Raw genomic sequence first — 12,805 nt, 5'->3', positions numbered from 1 at the left:
GCCAGACCTGGGGACCAGAGGACTAGTCAGATAGAGAAAAGCCGGCAAGTTAGCCAACTCTCCAAGTGCGGCACCAACCTCTGCAGGAAGGTACTGAGCCGGCATCTGGGGGAAGCTGCACCCCACTATAGAGTATAACTCCTGACCCCTGCTACCTACCCTCCTCTTGGCTTCTATTCATAATCCATCATTTATGCATTTTAAGCTTAGCTAAAAAAGCAGGATGCACTCTGAATGCTCCCTACCTAATTAGGAATGGCCCCTGATTCTGCACTAGAAACATCCTTTTACAATTTGCTAATCTTGTTAACTATACCTTTGGCACACAGAATAAAAGTGACTGACCTCTGCTCCCTTTCTGTTAAGTGGGGAAGCAAAGAGAAAGATGACTTGTCCTAATTTTAAGTGTCTAAAAGCCCAATATAACTGTTAGGGGAGAACATCCTACCCTTAAATACTTGAACTGAGTTTAAAAGAATTTTTTAATAATATATCTTATTTAACCTAATATATCCAAAATATGTCAATATATAATCACTTTAAAATTATTAACATTTAACATTCTCTGTACTAAGTCTTCAAAATCCAATATATATTTTATATTTATAGTACATCTCAACGAGGATGCTTTATTTTTATCATTTAAAGGGAAATGTAGTCCTGTCCCAAGATAAAGTTGTTTAGCCAAACAAAAATCCCTCCACTGCTTCAGCTATAAAATGCAAATTAACTGAAATGAAATAAAATTAAACATTTGGTTCCACAATTGCACCAGCCACACTGATTTTTTTCTTTTTTAAAACTCCCTATTCTATACTCTGTATCTGTTACTATTTTTGAACTATCAATTTGTACTTCTTAATCCCTTCACCTCTTTCATCTAGTCCCCAATCCCCCTCCCATCTGGCAATCATAAGTTTGTTCTCTGACTTTGTTTGTTTTGTTTGTTTGTTTATTTTGTTTTTTATATTCCACATATAAGTAATATCACATAGTATTTGTCTTTCTCTGTCTGACTTATTTCACTTAGCATAATACGCTCTAAGTCTATCCATGTTGTGGCACAAACTGAGTTTTGAAGGAAGCAGGAAGCAAGCACTTAACATACTCCCACCCCCCAAACTGGCAGAGGTAGGTGTCTCTGAAGTAATGTTTGTAAAAAACACTGCCAACCACACTAGTTAACAGGAGCCTGCTAAGTGCCACATATCTCTGAGGATTACTTCTCTCCCCATTTCACAACAGAAGACATTCTTGTGCCTTTCCCAATCTCCCTCTCAATTGCTTGATCACTTGTTTGCCTTCCCCACTCACTGAGCTCCATATGGACAAGGACTGTCTTACTCATCGCTGTACCCCTAGAAGCTAGCACAGGGTCCACCAGGGCTTTATCCAAGAGCAGTATCTTCCTGCTGAGATTGCATTTACAAGCTGGGCGGGCATTTTGCTAGGTGCTGGGAAGACAGCAATATGACAAAGCCTCTGCCCTCAAAGGAAATACAAAATAGGAAACGACAGAAGTTCCAACACACAATTAGAATAAAGCATATGTAAGTAGGTATTAAGTAAGTAAACACCTACTGAGTCAGGAGAAGCTAAGGGGTATGAAATGGTATTACATGGCTTGGACAAGATGGTGCAAAAGGAGTCGAAAGCAGCAGGATTAGTGGCAAAGCCCTCACAAAGATTTAATAATGTCAAAGCCTCCTCAGAATAATACCTCCAACTCATCATCCTCCCTCTGAAATTGGTTGGCTTAGGGCTCTTTTTTCACAGGCCTACCAACTTTGTAAGTGCTAACAATCTGTCATTCAGCAACTCACTGTACTAAGCTGTTCAGTGTGGCATTTCCCCAACATATCCAGAAAAGTTCCTTACTCATGGTCTGGAGACAAATGAGTGAGAAACACCAGACCTACATATGTCTATCTGTTATAGGACTTCTCAGAGCCTTTACTATGTCAGTATACACATATCAATGTACTTTATGAATCTGGAGCTTGGGAGTTAGGCCAAATCTAGTATGCAGTATTTCGCATTCTTGTTTGAAAGGGAATGCTTTTCACAAGCACATCCTTAAACTACTGTTCTATGGAACACACTTTGAAACACTGGTTTGACCTTTTCCTTTGTAGTTTCTAGTGACAAGCACTATGCTCCACAGAGCAGTGATCTTTAAACTGGAGTTCTGGTAACTTCTAGGAACAAGAAAACTTTCTAAAGGGGAAAACAAATAGCTTTAACTCATTTCCGTTTGTCTCCAGAATACTTGCCAGCGGCTTTTGCGGCTGCAACGTTTACCCCGAGATAACTCATGGATTACACTCCTAACCTTACCCTCAAAGTTTGCCAGGAAATATCTTGCTTTTATTATTTTCTCATCGCTTTAGTATATTGATAGTCTTTGGAAACGAACGACATCATTCTATTTATAGCCTTCTGTTTTCAGTAGTAGTATTTCCACTTACAAAATATAGTAATTCAAGATCCTGACAATGCCAAATCCTGTAAAATGTAGCATTCCTACATGTGATGTTAAATTAATGCTGGCAGAGAGCTGAACATTTTTTTTCTAAATGGGAAATGGGTTAAGATGATCAATTTTGGAGGCTTAACTTCCAAAAACATTTTTCCCTAAAATTGATCTGACAAAGAAAGCCTTTGGCTAAATCCTCCCTTCCTAACTTCCCCTCTCACATTTGTTCTTCTCTCATTTTATGAAAGGAAGACACAAAGAGATAGAAACAAGCCTCATATCTCTCCTCCCCACTGCCCTGCCAGGGCCCTCAACCACTCATGCTAAGACCTACAGCTGGAATCTATAAGCCACTGGGACTATAGCGCATGCCCTCAGACACCTGCTAAATGAATAAAGAGGCTACATCCTTGCTTCTCTCCCCATCTCCAGGCTCCTTCTACTTTAAATCTACTCCTCCCTGACTAATCTTCAAAATGTTATTTTCATCCCGTATTTTCCTGCTCAAGAATCACAGTGGTTCTCCTGGCAACGTGGTCAGCAATCAGCCTCCTGCACTCAATCCCTTCCATCCTCTACTCTGACATGTAACTTCCATTCCTGTCAGGGAAGTCTCTTGGCCTCTCTTGTTCCTGGCTCCATGTCTTTTCCCATCCTGCATACCTTCTTGGAACACCTTCTCACCCCTTCCTTCCAATAATTTTGCTTATCCTTCAATGTTCTCAAGTCAAGCATGGTTTACATCTGTCTGCCAGTCCACAGTGCTGCCCCTCTGTGGTGAGCTCCTCTTGCACCACACCATGACTCTAAATTACAGCATGGTTGCCTGAAGGAGTTTGGGACAGGTTCAAATCCCAGCTCTCTAGCTGTTTAAAGAAACCTTGGGTAAGCTACTTAACCACTTTTGAGTCTCATATGCAAAACAGGAACAGAAATTACACCGAAGGATCATAAAAAGATAGGTGAAATGAGATCATACTAGGGAGTCAAATTAACGATACTCACTAGAATATAAGTTCTATGAAGGTAAGGATTTTTGTCTACTTTATGTGCTGATGTATTGTAAGGCCTGAAACGGCTTAGAACATAGTACACATGCAACAAGTAGTTGGTGAATTATATGATTGAAAGAATGAACAAAGATAGGCAGTAAACTTTCTGATATTACTAACAGGAATTTCTTTTCAGATATATCTCCTCGGGCAAGGGAAACAAAAGAAAAAATTAAAAAATGAGACTACATCAAACTAAAAAGTTTTTGTACAGCAAAGGAAACCATCAACAAAACAAAAAGACAACTGACTGTTTGGGAGAGGATATTCGCTAATGATACATCTAATAAGGGGTTAATATCCAAAATATATGAACTTATACAACTCAACAAAAAAGCAAACGACTCAATTAAAAAATGGGCGGAAGACCTGAACAGATACTTCTCCAAAGAGGAAATACAGATGGCTAATAGACATATGAAAAGATGCTCAAGGTCGCTAACCATCAGAGAAATGCAAATTAAAACCACAATGAGATATCGCCTCACAACTGTCAGAATGGCTATCATCAATAAACAATAACTCAAAAAACATCAAGTGTTGGCGAGGATGCGGAGAAAAGGGAGCCCTCATACACTGTTAGTGAGATTGCAAATTGGTATAGCTGCTATAGAAAACAGTATGGAGGTTTCTCAAAAATCAAAAATGGATATATCTTTTGACCCAACAATTGCACTTCTGGGTATTTATCCAAAGAAAACCAAAACAATAATTTGCAAAGATCTATGTATTCCAATATTTTTGGCAGCACAATTTACAATAGCCAAGATATAGAAGCAACCTAAATGCCCATCAACAGATGATTGGATAAAGAAATTATGGTTCATATATACAATGGAATATTACTCAGTCATTAAAAAAATTGAAATCCTACCATTTGCAACAACATGGATGGACCTAGAGATTATTATGCTGAGTGAAATAAGTCAGAGAAAGATAAATACCATATAATTTCACTTATATGCAGAATCCAAGGAACAAAAAAGAACAAACTAATCAAAGACAGACTCACAAATATAGTGGACAATTTGGTGACAAACAGAGGGAAGGGAGTTTGGGAGGCTGGGAGAATGGGGTGAAGGATTAAAGAAGTACAAATTAGTAGCTGATAGTTGGTCACGGGAATGGGAAGCATGGCAGAGGGAATGCAGTTAGCATTAATGTGATGGCTAGGTGGAGGGTCAGGGGAGGGAGGGAGCAATTGGGTGGATCGTTTTATGAACTATATAGATGTCTAACCAATGTACTATATACTTGAAACTAAGTTAAATAAATTTTTTAAATGTTGTAAGTACAACTTTTAAAATCCAAACAAAAAAGAAAAAAGAACAAACAACAACTTACTTGACCTAATCTACTCCATTAATCTTTGATGTAGACATGATTATTATTCCTATTTTATAGAGGAGGAAATTGAGGCCTTGCAGAGATAGGAAGTAACAGAGCCAGGATCTGAAACTAGGCAGTCTGGCTCCAAAACACAGGGTGGGATACTCTGGTAAAACTATCCCTTCCCTACCTGGACTTATCCTTGAAGGTAGTTATCAGAATTGGTGTTTCTCTGGCCTGCTTCCCTCAGCACCAGACGCCCAGTCACCAACATCTGGCTGGCTAAGGCCAAGAACAAGACGACCCTACACTTTGCATTAAGCCAGTTACCCCAGAAGTTGGTCTCAGGGAGCGCGAGGCTATGGCATGGTCTTACCTTGCCCCTGAACAGGATCACTGGACAGACAAACCGCCCTCGGCACCTGGCCATCTTGCTGCGGTTGACAAGGTCTTGCAACTTGCTCACTTGCACGGTGCTCTGAAACCTAATACATGGGCAAGAGAGGCAGGTCAGACTAGTTTCAAGTGGACGTTTTATGTGTGTATGTGTGTGGGCTCATGCACATTTATAAAAACCTCATGTTAGGTCTGCATATGTGTGTGAATACTTATTTTAAACTTAATAAGTACTCTAATTCCTAGATTCTAGACTATGGATAAAAGTTTTTCAGGAAGAGAAAAAAGTGCTATATTATAGGTATTAAAACTTAAGTCATCCTGGTTTCAGAACCTTTAAGATGGGAAAAAAGTCAGCTACTCTGAAGACCTGGTATATTAAATACAGAAGACATGGTATATAAAATACATAGCAAACTGAATATTGATTACCAGTTTTTTCCTCCCACAGTAAGATAAAAGATTTCCTAGGGACCCTCTGGAAATCATAGGGCCATTTTTGCTGAAACAAAGGAGGTGAAAGAGAAGCTATTTTTGGCACTGAGAAGCACAGTAGTTACTACACTGGGGGTTGGTAAGGGAACTTCTGGAACATAAAAGAGTCAAGTTTAAAAATGAGCTCCAGTAACACCCCTATCAAATCCTATCAAATTAGCAGACCCCTAAAGTAAGGGTCTACTCTCATAGATTCGTCTACCAATCCTTAGCAAAGGGCTCCAAATCAGCCAGTCAGAGCTGGCTGCAAAAGAAACAAGAGGCAGCAAAGTTAGAGTGAGATGCTCTCCCAGTGGGATGCTCTCCCAGCTATGCAGAGTAACCAAATAGGAGGGGAGACATTCATGTTCCCTCCTTACAAGGGTTGAGCTTCCAGGTCAAGCCCTAGAGGGTCTTTAACTCCCACATCGTAATCCTTCTAGGGATCCGATTATTGCATGGCACATGCATACAAATAATTGCTTCAGAATGAATAAATTCAGCAACTCCTATACATTTATGACCTTTTCAAGCTTATGTGGATGCTACTGGCACTTAAAATATGAAGTCTTTTATAAACATTGCTGATTTCTTAATAGCCTTCATAGATATATTCTCAAGCCACAGTTTCTAAAAATATAACTACCTACTATCAAGTAGGGGTCTGAAATTAAAGTTAAAAAGAGCTCTTCAAATAAGAACCTGGACCAACTGTGTGATGATCTTGGAAAAAGAACAAGGGGATAAAAGAAAAGGACTTATGCTTCTCATGGTGTATCTTTCTGAAGGTCTGATTTAAAATGTTACTTTTGTAATCATGTTTGTTCTTTTTTGAAGGAAGAAAGAATGGCAAACTTGAAGAGGGTGGGGTACTTCTTCAAGGAGCCTGCAAGGTGTCACAGGCCACCAGCCAGTCTCTAGAAAACATGGCTCACAGAAAACCAAATTCTACTACCTTTCCCTCACTTTCTCTATGGGGGAAAAAAAAAAGTCATCTCAGTACAAAACGATAGTCTAATTAAACTCAGACACCATGAGAATACAAAAGAGAGCACATACAGTACTGCTTACAGTAATCTTTCCCTCTTTCTGGTAGCCCCAGTCCATTTTCATGGATCTGGTAAGAACCATTTGTAGCAACCAACTTTCCCTTAGCTTATACCAGTAGTTCTCTCTAAGCTCTAAATGCCTTGAAACTGTGTTTGATTCTCCCAGGCTGAGTCCTTCCACTGAGCAACTCTCCACAGAACTAAGGTAGAGAACATGCCAGTATTTCCCTCGCAGGGACTCTGCACAGTCTTTTAATATAAAGGCAAAAATGCTTTTTCTCATTATGCTAGATGATGGTTTATTTTCCTGGTTCTCCTACTCAAGGAACCAATTCAGTTTCTGTTCTCAGTAGTTCCTGTTTTCATTGTTATTATCTCTTGGCCTTAGGATCTTCTCTTACAGTGCTAAGCACTAAGCTGTGTCTGGCACGTGAAGGTCATATTTGAATAAGTGTAGGCTTGTGTATTTATATTTGTCTTCCTGCCGGTCATTTTGAATAAGTGTAGGCTTGTGTATTTATATTTGTCTTACAGGACTGCGACCTTAACCTGTGGAATCTGATGCTATCTGTGAGAAGAAGTGTCAGAACTGAGTTGAACTGTAAAACATCCAGCTGATGTCTGAGAATTGGTGGTATGGGGGAACAGTCCCTCCTCACTCACATGTTTGAATTGGGTACAGAACTTTAACCACTATCACCCAAGGCCTCACCTGTACTTTCCTAATTCAGGCTCTTTACACTGTCATTGCTTTTTTACTGGTCTGTGTTACCCACAGACCTAAGGGTAAGGACTTCATCTATCTGGTAGGGCTTCCAACTGGATCCCTGGTGTCTGCCACATGGCAGCAGCTCAACTGTTTATCAGCTGATAAACATGTCTTGGCTGTTCAGTGATCCCTGTCCAGGATTCTATTCACAGATGATGCGCTAAACTGGGGAGGTGGGTTAAGAGAACCAAACCACTTCCTGAATCCAGTTATACTCTGTGTAACTCAGTGTTGTGTCATATTAACACCAAAGCTAGATATGTAAAGCAGCAAAAATTTCTACTTCTTCCCACTTAAACATGCATATACTCCCTTCTCTTCAACAAACAGGCATCACCTACTCAGTTATCACTTTAAGGCCTTGCAAGGAGTGAAAAGTAAAAACAAACTCCAATAACTCCTCTATGGTTAGGGATGTTCCTCAGTGGCTCTGGACTGGAAGGTGAGACCCTGCTAGACAAGGTGGGAGAGCCATGGTGATAACAAAAAAGACACAGTGCTGGACAGAGCAGGGTGAGGAAGACCTGGCTTTTAACTGCACTCTACTTGTTATGTCTGTGATCTTGGGCAAAAGCAAGTTATTTCTCTGCGTTTCAACTTCCTCTTCTGTACAATGGAGGTGTTATCACTTTTTCACTAAGTGGCTGCAACACTTGAATGAGCTGGTGTGTGAAATCCTAACACCTGCCAAACAGTAGGCACCTGAGAAAGGTTAGTTTTCTTCTCTTCAAGGGCTAGACTGAATCAGCACTGAACTTGTTTCCTTCCTGGAAAAGCTTCTGTGAGGCAACCAAGATTGAGTTCCTTAGAGTACTGCTACTACAGGGTAGTTTGGCATCACCTGGAAGCTTATTAGAAAATGCAGAAGTTCATGCCCCACTCCAGATCTACAGAGTCAGATTCTGCATTGTAACTAGAGCCCCAGGTGATTCACTCACAAAATCAAGTTGGAGAAGCACTACTTTGACTACAGTTGAGCTTAATATCAGAATGTCATTGTACAATCACCAGCCAGCACTGAAGGGGGCTGAAAGGAGGGCAAGGACAAGGAAAAAGAGCTCTTGTTCAGAAACTTTAGTGTAAGGACTTGTAGAAGGTGAGTTTACCTAATCTGGAAGAAGTTATGAAGAGATAGGAACCAAACATAAATAATGGGACCATAACAAAGCCTTATTCTTTACGCTTGGAGATTTCTGGAATTAGGTTATATGACTGAGGATATGATACAATTTCTATGATCTAATACAATTTGTTTTTCTAATTCATTTTTCTCAGTGAACCCTACAAACTCATGAGATAGCACTCATAGACACCCTATTTTACAGATGAGGAAACTAAGGCTTAGTCCTTAAAACTTCTCAACTCGTTGTTCTGTTTGAAAGCCTTTTTTGTGTCCTGGCGGCCCACAGCAGTGGTTCTCAAGCTATAGCATATATATATAAGACTCACCTGGGGAACTGAGAATGGAGCTGAAAATTCGGATTCAGGGGCGCTAGAATCTATTATTCTAATGAGTGCTCAGGACACAAGCAAATAAAACCACTAACACCCACAAGTCCGCACTCCTTAACCTGATGATCAAGACCCTATACAAGCTGATCCCTAAGGACATTTCAGGGGCACTCCTACTTATCCAATTCCAGCTGAAAAGAATCTTACCATAGAGTCTTCCCAAACACTCACACAGCAGAGAGAATGAACCAATATCCACGGTTTGCCTACAGCAGCACTTCTTAAACCTTAATGTGCTGGGGCATCTTGTTATGCTGTGATTTTGATTCACTGGCTCTGGAGCCCGACAGCTGGAGTCTCTAGTCAATTCCCGGGAGCACTGAAGGGCATGCTTGGGGTGGGAAGGGTCTGCTGCACTTTACAACATGACTCTCCTGTAGCACTCATCATAACATTGCATTCATGGGGTCAGGGGTTCACAGATATTGTTGAAAATAGCTTCTGGAATTCCCTTAAAATCAGCAGCAAGCCGGGAGACTTGGGGAACAAACTTTGAGATCGACATAAAGCATTTCCTGGAGCCTCAATGCTGTGATTATTTTTGAGAGTCAAACAACTGCTACCATTTACTGACCACCTTGTAGGCTGCAACCTGTGCCAGGTGCTTTATGTCTGCTCTGGTATGAACTGTTATCCCATAGAAAGTACTCAGGCCTTGGCAGGCTCTCAGTAAATAGTAGCTCTTATTTCTAATTCTTACAACAAACATGCCAGGCTTGAAATAGCCACTTTTCTAAAGATGTAGAGACTTAACAATGAGAAAAGAGACAAAGAGGTTAAATACTTGTTCAAGTTAATTACATAGCCAACAGGTGAGGCAGTCAGATTTCAGACCTCAGGCGCTTAAATATATTGACACAGCATACGTCTTACCCAAACTCTCTTAAAGGACACTGAGTTTCAGAAAAGAAAGGTGTGAAATCAGCAGTCTTAGGGCAATGAGGTACAGAGTGGGAATGAAACAGGAGTCCAGGGCTGTGACTCCCAAACCCTCATTCTTACCCCATGCTACCCTGCATATATAATTTTTCAAACCCTGAAGTAAACAAAGATGCCAATAAGGCCTATCACCTGAGAAAAGTGACTCTGCCACCCCACTCCCACTCCCACCCCCCCAGTTTCCCTCCCAGCTACAGACTTCCTGACCCTAGGGATGAGCTGTCAAGACCTCCCCAGACGGCACACTCTGGTCACATGATGCTCACGTGTCTTTCTCCTTCTCAGAACTTTCATACTCCAGGAACACGATGTGCTGGGGATAGTGGCCACAGATATCCCCATTCACATTTTGGATCACGCTATAACAGTAGTCTCGGCCAAACAGCTCCAGACATCTCTTCTCAATGCGCTCAACCTGCACAGAGGAGGAAATCTGAGCATAAATAAGATGCTGGGGCTCTGAGTATGAGAATTAGGTAGTTCATGTTCTGGAGAGGTCACTAGAAATTACATGTGCATCTGTGATTATTATTCAATGCCGGAAAGAGACCTGTTGCTAAGTCACAGGCCCTAATGTGTAGTTCATTAACCAATATGTGCTATACTTTAGGAGGGACCCTGAACCCCTTAGTGGTGCAGTGAAATTGTCCATGGTAAGCATGTGAAGGAGAGGATTACAGATTTCTTGAGATTCTCAAAGGCGTCCACAACCCGTAAAATATTAAGAACTCTTGCTCTAGGTTACTTTAACTGGCACAAATCCATTATCTTCCCTTGGCTCCAGATTATTGCCCATTCTCTCGCCACAGACCAGTACTTAGAAGCTCTAGTTAGTGTAATGAGTAAAAGCTGCAAACAGCTGTCTCCTTACACACCATTTGCTTTTGAAATAGAAGGAACAGCTCCCCTTAAAATTGCTGTTTTGTTCACGGTTCAAGGAAAGACTCCCTTAAAAAAGGCATAAGACCTGTAACATCTCAAGAAGTCTGCAAGAGACCAGGAGGTTCACAGTGGCTTTAAGACCAGCTTCAGTGAAAGTCAAGAATAACTTATGATGACCCTAATCTTCAAGGGTGTGTAAGATGGAAAAAGGGCTCAGCAAAACCACTGACCCTCTTCAGCCACTCAAGAGCAGTGAGGAGAAAAAAAATTCACAGCAGCTTAAACCAGGAGTCCTCAAATTTTAAGGTGCATGAGTTTTATTAAGAAGCCTGTTAAAAAAATGCAAATTCCAGATTCCCACCCTCAGAAATTCTGACTCAGCAGAACTGGGTGGGACCAAGGAATCTTAATTTTTAACAAGCACCCCAGTCGATGCTGAAACAGGTGGTCCCCAGGCTAAGCTCTGAAAAATACTTGGTCATTTGTAGAGTGGGGAAGTTCCATCATTACTCAAGTCTTCCCTCAGTTATTCTAGGGACTAGCAGATGCCAACTGTGGTATGTCCCAGCAAAGGTAACCTCTGGAGCCAAACCAGAGATTCGTGGCCCAGGATGGAACAGAATCCCACTGGAAAACCCGATGCTAAGCCTGCCAAAACTACGTGGGGAATGAGATATGGGTCATTGCAGAGTCAACAAGATTCCCATCAGACTGCTGGACAGTGCCTAGAATGGCGATGGCCTAACAAAATCTGGCCAAAAGGAGACTGAAGGGAAACCCAAGGATAGAAAATAAAGGAACTAAGACCTGCTTTTAATAAAGAAACAGAGAGGGTGTGCGCTGTCTTCTGGATCTACAGAGGAAGGAAAGAGATGGGCCTGAGTTGAAAGTCAGGCTGTATAGATAACAATATAAGAAGGCAACACAATTCATCTCTTGGTACTCCATTCTGCTCCATTATCTCCAGGCCCTTCGTTTTGACCTCTGACCTGAAAAAATTCTCTATATTTCTTTTAATCTTGCCTTGGGGCAACAATTTTTTTTTTTTTTTTTTTACTTCCAGGCTTTTGTCCTTATTGCCTAATGCAGAGGAGTGACCCTCCTCAGCTCCCTTCCCTTCCACCCTGAATATGCCCACCCTCCCCACCCCAGCTGATCCTTGACGTCCAAACCCCTTCCAAAGGACATCCCTCCTTGGCTCATTCTGACCTCAGTTCCTCCTTTTTCGGTTTTTAAACTCGACCCTTACTCCTCGGATCCTGACCCTGGATACTACCCTTTTGCTCCTTTCTCTGACCCCTGACCTCAGCCTTTCTGCTGTAACTTCCCATGTCAGGGACCTTCTCCTGCTCATCGCGTCTTCGACTCACCTTAGAGCCGCCGGTCCCGCTGCAGTCCTTGGCCCGGTACTGAGTCCGGGAGAACTCCTCCAGTAGCTCCCCGAGCCCCGGCTCCTGCGGCGGCGGGTTGCTCGAAGAACTCGAGGACCCCGGCGAGGTAGCAGCGGCAGCCCGAGCGCCAGCCATGGCCCAGCCCCGAGTCCCTTCAGCGTCCCGTCTCAGCGTGCCTCAGGCCAGCCCATGGCACCGGGGGGCTCTGACTTCCAGTACGGAACCTCCAGTACCGCCTCAGCAGCCGCCTTCCGCTTCCACTTCCGGCCCCGTCCCACCCTGCCGGATGTTTACCTCGGGCCTGGCCAATCGGAGCCCGGGACTCGCGCCCTGCCCACGATTACCGGCCCTCTGTTCGACGCGGAGCGATCCAAGTGGTCTCGGTGAAGGGGCCGCTGCCACTCAGAAAAACCTGGTGCTCCGCCCAAAGGAGTTTCCTTTAGAGAAGCCGGACCAAACCATTGGGGCTGCAGGGTGGCGGAGCAGGAACGGAGGGAACTCTTCTAGGCAACTAGTGTTTGGCAACCATAGTAATA

General features: G+C 42.3%; 1 protein-coding gene across 5 annotated transcripts in view; it reads right to left on the bottom strand.

Annotated features, from left to right (window-relative positions):
- The window catches only part of MTMR14 (myotubularin related protein 14), a 45,339-nt gene extending 32,787 nt beyond the window's left edge, over nt 1–12,552 (bottom strand). For 4 of the 5 annotated variants that reach the window (XM_039886647.1, XM_039886649.1, XM_039886651.1 and 1 more), the window contains exons 1-3: nt 12,249–12,551; nt 10,263–10,411; nt 5,234–5,342 (exon numbers count right to left, since the gene is read on the bottom strand). In XM_039886647.1, coding sequence (XP_039742581.1) covers nt 5,234–5,342; nt 10,263–10,411; nt 12,249–12,404 — 414 coding nt within the window. In that variant the 5' untranslated portion in view covers nt 12,405–12,551. Of the gene's footprint in view, nt 1–5,233; nt 5,343–10,262; nt 10,412–12,248 lie in introns of all 5 variants that reach the window. The other variant, XM_039886648.1, reaches the window with a different exon arrangement.
- Between the last annotated feature and the right edge of the window lie 253 nt (nt 12,553–12,805).

Source organism: Pteropus medius, unplaced genomic scaffold (genome assembly GCF_902729225.1).
Source record: "Pteropus medius unplaced genomic scaffold, Ma_sr-lr_union100, whole genome shotgun sequence".
Taxonomy (NCBI): Eukaryota; Metazoa; Chordata; class Mammalia; order Chiroptera; family Pteropodidae; genus Pteropus; species Pteropus medius.
Note: the sequence above shows the minus strand (reverse complement) of the source record. Positions and strands in the feature narration are given on the sequence as shown.